The sequence below is a fragment of the Notothenia rossii genome, assembly GCF_949606895.1.
Source record: "Notothenia rossii genome assembly, contig: scaffold_295, whole genome shotgun sequence".
NCBI classification, from domain to species: Eukaryota; Metazoa; Chordata; class Actinopteri; order Perciformes; family Nototheniidae; genus Notothenia; species Notothenia rossii.
Window position 1 is genome coordinate 1 of NW_027639678.1, and position 10,710 is coordinate 10,710.

At 40.7% G+C, this 10,710-nt stretch overlaps 2 protein-coding genes across 5 annotated transcripts; both read right to left on the reverse strand.

Moving 5' to 3' along the window:
- Positions 1–276: 276 nt before the first annotated feature.
- LOC307027533 (ankyrin repeat and SOCS box protein 12-like) lies at positions 277–8,497 on the reverse strand. Of its 3 annotated transcripts, none has more exons than XM_079695802.1 (2): positions 8,431–8,497; positions 277–1,085 (listed from the first exon to the last, which is right to left on the reverse strand). In XM_079695802.1, exon 2 carries the CDS (start codon positions 1,075–1,077, stop codon positions 292–294), a length of 786 nt encoding a protein of 261 aa, XP_079551928.1. In that variant the 5' UTR covers positions 1,078–1,085; positions 8,431–8,497; the 3' UTR covers positions 277–291. The 3 variants fall into 3 exon arrangements, with proteins under 3 accessions (XP_079551928.1, XP_079551930.1, XP_079551929.1); XM_079695804.1 differs by having other exon boundaries at positions 277–1,082; positions 8,431–8,496; XM_079695803.1 differs by having other exon boundaries at positions 8,371–8,475.
- LOC307027531 (uncharacterized protein) lies at positions 2,709–7,449 on the reverse strand. 2 transcript variants are annotated; one of them, XM_079695800.1, is made up of 4 exons: positions 6,285–7,449; positions 4,962–5,543; positions 4,710–4,853; positions 2,709–3,708 (listed from the first exon to the last, which is right to left on the reverse strand). In XM_079695800.1, the coding sequence occupies exons 1-4, from the start codon at positions 7,032–7,034 to the stop codon at positions 3,676–3,678; spliced, it is 1,509 nt and encodes a 502-aa protein (XP_079551926.1). In that variant the 5' UTR covers positions 7,035–7,449; the 3' UTR covers positions 2,709–3,675. The 2 variants fall into 2 exon arrangements, with proteins under 2 accessions (XP_079551926.1, XP_079551925.1); XM_079695799.1 differs by lacking the exon at positions 2,709–3,708 and having other exon boundaries at positions 4,273–4,853.
- Positions 8,498–10,710: the final 2,213 nt, after the last annotated feature.

The window sequence follows — 10,710 nt, forward strand, 5'->3', positions numbered from 1 at the left end:
TCTCCAAGTAGCAGTCCACACTCCATATTTTAGGTCTGGTCGGGGACTTGAACCGGCGACCCTACGGCTCACAGTCCAAGCCCCTACTGACTGAGCCACTGATTGTGTTTTTATCACTTCTTAACACGTGGCTTGTGTGGTCATTTATTAGTTTATAATGTGTTGTCAAGCACTTTGTGACTATGTCTGTGAAAAGCGCTTTGACTTACTTAACTAACAAGCGGTTTAAGGCGGGAATGGGTCAAATTAAAAAGTGATTCAATCTGTTTCAAATGACCCTTTGTTGTAAGTTTAAAAAAGTGATGGTTGTGTACCTCTCTCCTCCAGCAGCAGCTCCACGGCCTCGTTCTGCTTGGTGGACTTCTCGATGATGAGCGTTGGGAGGTAGACGTTGGCTCCGAAGTCGATGAGCAGCTGCACGAACTCCACCCCGCAGCCGTGCCTCAGACACATCTCCAGCACCGTCTTGGGCTGCTTGATGGAGCCCAGCAGCTTGGCGTCCGTGCAGTTATAATCCGGATCCGCCCCGTAGAGCAGAAGCAGTCTGAAACACTCCATGTGTCCGTAAACCGCCGCCAGGTACAGCGGCCCGCTAGAAACTCTGGCGCTGGACGTCCAGAGGAGAACTTTAGAGCGAGAATTCACCTCAGCGCCTCCATCCAGCAACTCTTTCAAGATCTTCACGTCTCCTTCCCGCGCCGCGGTTAGCACGGGAGAGCAGTTATTGGACGAATTACCGTTTGGGTTAGCTCCGGCTTTTAGGAGCGCTAACACACATTCCAGGTATTTCCCACGGACGGCTGAGAATAGCGGCGTTTGAGCTTTGACGTCGACACAATCCACGAGTGCCCCGCGACCCAGAAGCACCTGAAGGCAACTCAGGTGACCTTTGGAGACGGCGGCGTGCAGCGGCGTGCCCGAAACGCCCCATCCGCCGCGGCAGTTGATGACTTTTTTGTAGACTTCTTGGCAGAGCATTTCATCGAGGAGCCGGGCATCGTTTTGTAACACGGCCTGTCGGAGAAGAGAGATCTCGGAGCGGCTGCTTTCTTCTTCTGCAGTCCTGAGCTGGAGCATAGAAGCTGCTGGAAGACAGAGGGGATACAGGCGGAGGGTTAGACGCTGACATGTAGACCTGAAAGACACGGAGCAGAAGTTCTTGTAGCGACAGGAAGGTTCAAACTAAGAATTACTCTCGACTCATGACATTTCCCTGTGTTTGATTTTTATATTTGCTGTTGTAATTTATTGTCTTCTGTTTGCGATTGTAGTAATGTTTTATTTTTTATTTGCATGTGCAGCACTTTGGCTCAAGCAAAAATCGTTTTAAAATGTGCTATATAAATAAAACCTGATTTGATTTGATTTACTCTATTTTTTATTCATAGTTTGATGGAAAATGTTTGAAAAATCTGAGTTAAAATGTGCTCTGTGTCCAAATCTCACAGACATTAACTTCAAAGGCTTACTTTAAGATGCATAGAGTCACTTCTTGTAGCTACAGTTAGGTTAAAACTAACAATTACTCTATTTTTTACTCATAGTTTGGTGGAAAATGTCATAAAATTGTGAAAGATCCCAGTTCCTTTCTATTCAAATGTGCTGTCAGTCCAAAACCCACAGATATTTACTTCTTATTGATAAGAAACAGATAAAAGCAGTTATTCTCAGCACTAAAGGAGCATTTTCAACCATTTCCCCTGAAAGGACCCAGAAGATTAATTGCTCATCAAAATAATTGGTGATTAAGAATCTGTTAATCTAATCATTGCCATTCATTTCAATTCTGAATTAAACAAAAAAAACTGTTTTACGATGGATAAAGCAGAAAGTAAAATATGTTTGTTTTATTCAATTACAGCAACTTCAAATAACTTGTGAAAATAAAGGTTTGCTGGAAAATTCAACGTAGAAATAATATAAAAAGTATTCGATGACGTAGCATCCTTGAAATAGTGGCTCTGGAGCACCCTTCCTTGACATTGAGAAATACCCCTGGTCTCCCCTCCCTCTGCCCCCCTCCCCCCACGGGAACTCCACCTTTCTCAAATAATATGTGCACTAACACTTGAACCTGAACTCACACATGCACGTGTGCAATATGTGGTGTAACAGGGTATCTGCAGGATTCATAGAGATGAATTTACTACCTTTTACTACCTTTTTTACTACCTCCACAATATTTTTTACTACCAACACGACATCAAGCAGCAGCCCTTTTTGGACTACTAATTATAAGGTATTAGTGTGACACTGTCACACCCGTCATACATATCAGGTACACTAATGTTTAATTGTGATCATTAAGTATTGTCATTGTCAATTGTGTTTTTTTTTGTAGTGTTGAGTTGACCCTTAGCCCTAATAAAGTGAGTAATAACCTTGACACTTCTTAAACACATATCACTTAACAACCATAAATATTAATAATAAAGTGTCACATCACACACACTTACTCACAAACACGCATTCTCTCACAAACACGCATTCTCACACACACACACACACACACACACACACGCATTCTCACACACACACACACACACACACACACACACACACACACACACACACACACACACACACACACACACACACACACACACACACACACACACACACACACACACACACACACACACACACACACACAAGCAGTTACTGGTGCGTATTAATAATGCGTATTAATGAAAAAAATTGAAAATCAATCAAATAAATAACTTTAATGAACAATATGCTCTGAGGACTACAGCTTTCAAAGATCTGCTTCAATATAACATTCACCATATTTAAACACAATAACGTGTGTGAGGAGTGCATGTATGCACATGTCTGTGGGTGCGCCTTTGTATGGATGTTGTTGTTGTTGCAATCTACATTGTATCTAAGTGAATCATTTAAAACAATAACTGTAGGGGTGTACGTGTGTGTGTGTTTGTGTGTGCGTGTGCCTGCATTCGTCTGTGGGTGTGCCTGTGTGCAGTTGTTGCAATCTACATTGTATCTAAGAGAAACATTTAAAACAATAACTGTGAGGGGTGTACAGTCACAGAAGTCTCAGTTGTGAGGACTTATCTTCAATTATTTTCTCCAATTTGCAGAGCTCTTCTTTTTTTTCTTTCTGCCTTCTGCGAAGGGTATTGGACTTGATTATCAGTTCAGCCATTTTGGACCCAGCCTTTCCCTCAGCCTGCTCGGCCAACTTGTCCGCGTCCTTTTCCAGTGAGTGACAAACACGGCGAAGTACCTCTTCCTGTCTTCTGAGGTCCAGAAGCTCCTCCTCCACTGCCTTCCTCCTCAGAGCATGGGCAGCACTCTCTCTCTTTTTCTTTTCACTGTCAAGGTACAGTCTGTACTGGGATCTAGCTGATGAGGCAGAGGCAAGGAGCTCCTTTGTGAGGGGCACTTTCAAAACACCACCACAACTGTTGATCCTGTCACAAACTAGTCTCAGTGATTCCAGTGTGCGGTCATGGAGATTGCATGTCTCCACCTCTTTGTTCACTGAAAATCCTCTTTCCACAGTGGCTTGGCCATGGGAAAGAAGGAGGAGACTCTGGCAAAACTGCAGCAAGTCAGGGTAAGGCCTGCTGAGGGTTGTGTAGAAGAACACATCAAGGCGGTCCTTCAGTGGCTTGAAAGCCAGGAAACGTTCATCCCGTCCTTCTACAGAGGTCAACGATTCGAACTGTTGAATGATAACATCACCTACAATATTGACAAAAACATAATCATTAATGACATTTAAGTACATTTCAAAGTAGAACACCCTTAGAACATGGCCTTCATTTGAATGACCTTCCCTGTCCCTAGACATACTGTATTTTTTCTTACCAGCTGGAATGCCACCTGTCAATCTCTTTCCCTGAAGGAATGTCTGCACTACACTCTTCATTTGCTTGATGCACCACTCCGGTTCTTGGTGGATTTGTGTGGGATCAAGGCATGCAATGTGCCTAACCATTGGAACCTTTAGGGGGGATTTGTCTTGCAATTTCATGACAACCTTAACAAGGCACTGCAAACATTCTTTCCTGAAGGTTAGCAGAGAGAGCTCCCCTATCTTGCCTCCTGGTTTGCTCTGAAGGGCCTAACAAATAGAGAACATTAATGTTCATACAAGGATATTTATTTGTCACATATATAGAGATACTTGTGTAAAACCTGTGGGGAAAAGATGTTGGTTGTCTGCTCTCTGGGTGTGTGTGTGTGTGTGTGTGTGTGTGTGTGTGTGTGTGTGTGTGTGTGTGTGTGTGTGTGTGTGTGTGTGTGGGTGTGGGTGTGGGTGTGGGTGTGTTTGTGTGTGTGGGTGGGTGGGTGGGGGAGTGATGGGATATGTGAGTATAGTTCAGGATGAGTTCAGGATGCATAAACATTCACTGCTATGATTGGAAATTAAACTATGACAAGTTACACATTTAAAACAATCCTAACAATTTAACCAGAGTGAGAAAGAGGTTTGGTATATCCTCATGGCTGTGGTTCAGTTTAAGCCTCAATGCCAAAGGCCTGGTGGTGAAGACCACTGAAGTTTGAAAGATAACCATTAACAACCACACAATTACGATAGCTATATTGCTTACCACAGAGGTGGTTAAATAATGCCCAATGTTACTCATTCATTTTCTACCCTAATAGTTCGAAGTAACTATTTATTTGTGCCGACAGCACATTTCATGTATGACATTGAAAGTATCTGCAGTAATTACCTTGATGGCAGATTCAGCACCCAGGCCGATGTCCACATTTTTCAGAGCCACCCAGTTCTTCTCCTCAGACACCTGGATTGTGATAAGTTGCAGTGGGCTTCGGTCCTGTATAAGTTCCCTTTTAACAAATCGCCGCAGTAAAGCCTTAAAAGAACAACAAAAACTGTTAGCAATCAAGTCACACCTGTCAACTGATACAGTTTAATCACATTCAAATAAAGACAGTTACTCTACAGGAATTACATTTCTTACCATCAGGAGTTCTTTCAGATCTTTAGCAAAAAAGGGCAGCACAGGCTCGTCGGTCTGATATTTGGTCAGGAAGGGGTTGAAGCTTCGTGCAACTGACAAGAAGAACTGGAGCTTTGGAATTATCAAATTATCATCCCGTGCTGCCAAAATGATATCATATGACGCCGTGTTTGGGTTTGTCACCTTTTTCTTCTGAACAGCATCAACATATGTTAAAAGCACAGGCCAAATGTCGACAGCTCTCTCAGCCACAGGGACATTTTCCACCCATCTGTGGCCACAGAAAGATCGGGGAAAGGTAGAAGATCCTGTGGTGGCGGTGTAATCTTCTCTACGGGCAGGAACATTGTGGAAGATGTAGTGCATAGCTCGCAACAGTTTGTCTACCTGCCATGTTGCGAATCCTGCCTTCATGGCATTGTGGAGGGTGTGCAAGCCACAACTGCCAACACTGATGAGTTGTGCATCCCCATGAAGCTCTGAATGTTCGTTCTGAAGGAGCTTCAGCAGCTTGAAGTTGACATTTGGGCCATCCATACTGACAGACAGCAGGTGTCTCAAGTTGAGTTGTGCAACACATTCCTGTGAATTGTCACAAAAAACAAAGTTTATTGAACATTTTAATCTGTCCTGTGGTTTTTGGTTATTCATAAAATAGACAATAGATAGACAGTAAATACAGTGCCAGTAAGTATAAGTCAAACGTGTTTCCCCCTTTGTAGTACCAGTATGCATCTTTCAGAAATATTAACCAAATCCTTCATCAAAATGTGACCCTGCAAGGCGAAACCAGTCGCTTTGGTAAAATGTACAAAACTAAGTTATTGTTCTCATATGAACGGCCATAAACTAAGCTTTCCAACGATATGTATATTGAGGCTATTGCTAGAACAATCGTTAACATAACTGTATCCAAAGTGGCATGGTTCTCCTGTCATGATAATGCTAGAAGAGGAGAAAATCACCTTTTTAAGCGGCGTTGACAAATGGTATGACTGCTAATGTGTTGCATCTTCACCGGGCTTAACAGTCAAAACGTATGTTTTTCCGTGATTTGTCCACGATATGAAATGATATGTAGACTGTATACTGTCAAATTATGCGAAAACATGAAATTCAACATTTTAACCCGGATGTTTGTTTACCGTGGATTTTCTCAAAATAGCATTGAGCGCAAAGCGACTGATATCGCCTTGCAGGGTCACAAAACACACCCGACACACACGTCGTGTAGGCTAAAGCTTAGGCTAACTATGACATAAACATTTTCAAATGGGCATATAACGACAATAAGAAAGAACAAACAAGAAAATATCAACTCACTTTAATGCTTTGCAGCAAGTCTTCAGCCCTTGCATGTCCAAGAAACTGTGACCCAAAATATGAAGACGTCACGCGGTCATCTCTCCAGAACCGAACGTGAATATCCATTTGCTTCTTCTTGGCGGACTGGTTCAGAGACTCGTCAAACATGACAACATATGGCCCAGAAGCATTGATGCTATTTATAAGAAGCTTCTTAAAATGTGGAGCAATGCCAAATCCAAGGATATACGATGTCTTATCTTTGCCACAAACAAAACTTTTGGCTATGTCGGAGTCAGTGAACATGTTTTCGAACAATTCCCCAATGCCCTCATTCGAATTGAATGAATGATGGTTAGCTGCTGTGTTCAGGCACCAGAGAACCTCAGCCCTGAGGGCTGATGTTTGTGGCGGTAACGTCTGCTGTTTGGCTATCGCAGCCGTGGTGGTGCTGGTGGCACTGGTTTGCTGCCGAGGTGGTGCGACTGTTGCTGATAAGTTGGCATGATCTGCCGCGATCTGTGTGGTGCTGCTGCTAGCATCGCAAAACAACGAAATCGGCAGCTGTCCCCCCCTCACCCGAAGCCGCTGCTGGTGTATAGCCGATCCACTGTGGGACTTGATAGCAGTAATGCCGTTCCAGGTAACATTTATAGTTTTTTTGCAGACACTGCAAAATGCTTCACGGTCATTTCCTATGACGGGTTTAAGCCAGTCTTTATATAAGGGGTCATCAACCCATAATTGCGAAAACTTGCACTTCCCCATTTCACACTAAATTTGCTCGAATTTGCTAACATCAGAAAAAGTAGACTGCAACTGTGGCAAAAGGCGGCTCTGCTAACGTCAATTGTTGGAAAAAGGCGGAAAATGTTGTAAGCGTCGCTGATAGGCTATGAAGTCCACACAGGTTACCTCTACGTCATTGCTATCAACTACGCCTCACTCAGGTCCTGTTAGCACCGTATATATTTTTAAACTACGTAGGCTAGATGAAATTCAAACATGCAGACACAAATAATAAGCAAACAATGGAAACTCATTATATATTGAGGCAGAGTTTTAAAAAAATTACTACCAAGTCAAATTGCGTTTGTTACCTTTTACTACCTTTCAAGGGCCTTAATTTGGGTAGATTCTTTTTACTACCTTTTACTACCTTTTACTACCGCGCGGACACCCTGAGTAATGTGTTTTGGGGCCATAACATTACATTACAACAGGATTGTTCGGTTATGGATGCATTATAAGTTTGTTATGATGTAGTTAAAACAATATAGGATGATCGTCATTATTTGTGAGTGTTTTGGACTGAGATAAGTCATGGGTCAAAACTGACCTGCGAACACCACGAACGGTAACAGCTTTTGAACACAACACAAGGGTTACAATATTAAAACAGATGGTCTGTTGATCACAGCTGCTCACAAATACTTTGAATAAAATGAAACCAAAAGTCAACAATCTACCATCAGAGAAAAAGAGTCTTCATACGGTCTAATTACGCTTTCTTTATACATTTTATTAACCCTAAACACGTTCATACAGCTCTTTAAATCTTAAAGAACTCCTACAGAGAAACACATCTGCTTTAAAGTGAAATCTGATGCTTAAAGTTACATTTCCTCCTCTGTTGTTCATCCTCTGAAGGTTAAAAAACACATTATTTTTCAATATGTTCTCATAGTATTCTGTCTTTTTTGCTTTAAGCATCACTAAGGAAGTCTGAAATTCAATTACATCTTAACATTTGAACAGCTTTGACTCAATAAACAGTGTATTAGTGTGTGTGGGGATGTGTATTATGCAATATTAACTGTTTAACTACAGGACGAATTAAGATGTAAACACGGTGTCATTGTGAAATCAAAAAAATAAGGGGTTAAAATGACAATAACTGCGATTTAATGCAACATAATTCAAGTTAAATGTTGTTTACAGAAACAGCTAATGGACTCAGTAAACAAACTGTGACGTCACGCATAACGTTATGCTTATAGGCTTTACAACAGGGACGGATTTAGCTAATACTAAGCTAAAACAATCACTAATATAACCCGTTAGAGATTAAAATGCACATTTAGAGCTTCACATTTCGCGTTACCGTGTTTTAAATGAGTTGTGGAGCTGTTTTGTTGTGTTTTATTCGATAGTAGCGTCTCACCTAAGATCTGTCATCAGCTGCCTCCTTCATCTTCCTGCTTCTTCTTTCTCTTCTTCGGTGGTGGTGTCACATTCTGATTACTTTCGCATCGCTGCCCCCTAGTGTTCATAACGGGTTTTACATAAATAAAAAAACAATTATAATTTCTTTAAAAATGTATTCACCATGTTTGTGGTCAAATAAGGTATTAGAAAATTCAAAAGAAATCAACTAGACAGTGTAAGTGTATTTAATTAATGATGCATTAAAGTGTTCATTGTTTAAAAACTACAAATAGTTCAATATGATGTATAACATGAAGATTTCCCATATGAATACATTATGTGAAATATTTAAATACCTATTTTATAGCTACCTTTAGTTTTTATTTTACAAATTTACATGTTGAATTACCCTTATCAAATATAGTCTTTTCTTTTTTATAATTTGTCATAATATTTATGAAACTGCAATAATCCACAGAAAAAACTTTTTTTTAACAGTGTGTAATTACATTTTCTATCTTATTCTCACTATCATAAATTGATGTGTTTGCATTCAAATAAGGTCTTATAATATTCTAAAAAATAAACCAGACAGTGAAAGTGTATTTAATTCATTATGCCTCAAAGTGTTCAATATTAAAAAAAATTGTGCATATCTCGCTTTTTGTTCATATTCTCCCATCTGCCTCCCGTGTTTTATCCTGCATGAGGGTCCCAGAGCCATATAATAGATGTATATATATAATAGATCTATCTATATAGCGCTGGTGGGTCCTGCCTTCCTAACCCCACCATGACATGATTAAAGTATTAAAGTAAATTCATTAAACATTTACACTTTTTGAATTAGCTCCAAGTTAGCATAAAGGCTCTTCCCAAAGAAAGATGGTCTCCATGGCATCGGACCAACAATACTGAACTATGGTCGTCTTATCACCGCCTCACTTTATCTGCTCTCTCTCCAGGCAACCCTGAAGGCATCCTTTCTCTTTAAACGAGGTCCTTTTCTTTGTGCGTCACTCAGCCTTTGTCTGGGTGGTGATGAGAGTCAGCGCTCGCACACAATTCAGGAGAGAAACGTTTAAAATGTCTTCCTTTAGCTGCCGGTAAAACTACAGAGAAACACAACTTAAACAATCAGTGGTGGAATTTAGCGCACGTTTGAAGTTCTTGTATTTAACTTGAGTATTTGCATTTTCTGCTACTTTATACTTCTAATCCAATACATTTCTGAAGCCAATATTAATGATTACTCAACTACGTTTAGCTGACAGCTTTAGTTACTTTACACTTTAAGCTAATACAAGTATAAAGAAACTACTAAATAATATATTATGTTAGGGGTAAAATATCTGAATATCAGAGGAAAATATTGTACCTTCTCTACTTACACAGTGACATCTACTGTATATGTAACACTCGCGCTCCTATTGGCTAGCGCTCCAACACATTGTACGTGATAGGCTAAGGAGCCGGCCAGCTAACCAATCAGAGCAGACTGGGCTCTGGTTTCAGACAGAGGGTGGAAATAGGTGCTGCAGCACAGAGAAAAATAAAGAGCTTTTTGAACATTAAAGCATGGAGACATGTAGAGACACTACATACTGATATACACCTGAACATCAGCAGGAGAGGACTCTTTAAAGTAGAGACACTACATACTGATATACACCTGAACATCAGCAGGAGAGGACTCTTTAAAGTAGAGACACTACATACTGATATACACCTGAACATCAGCAGGAGAGGACTCTTTAAAGTAGAGACACTACATACTGATATACACCTGAACATCATCCGGAGAGGACTCTTTAAAGTAGAGACACTACATACTGATATACACCTGAACATCAGCAGGAGAGGACTCTTTAAAGTAGAGACACTACATACTGATATACACCTGAACATCAGCAGGAGAGGACTCTTTAAAGTAGAGACACTACATACTGATATACACCTGAACATCAGCAGGAGAGGACTCTTTAAAGTAGAGACACTACATACTGATATACACCTGAACATCATCCGGAGAGGACTCTTTAAAGTAGAGACACTACATACTGATATACACCTGAACATCAGCAGGAGAGGACTCTTTAAAGTAGAGACACTAGATACTGATATACACCTGAATATCAGCAGGAGAGGACTCTTTAAAGTAGAGACACTACATACTGATATACACCTGAACATCATCCGGAGAGGACTCTTTAAAGTAGAGACACTACATACTGATATACACCTGGATATCAGCAGGAGAGGACTCTTTAAAGTAGAGAAACTAGATACTGATATA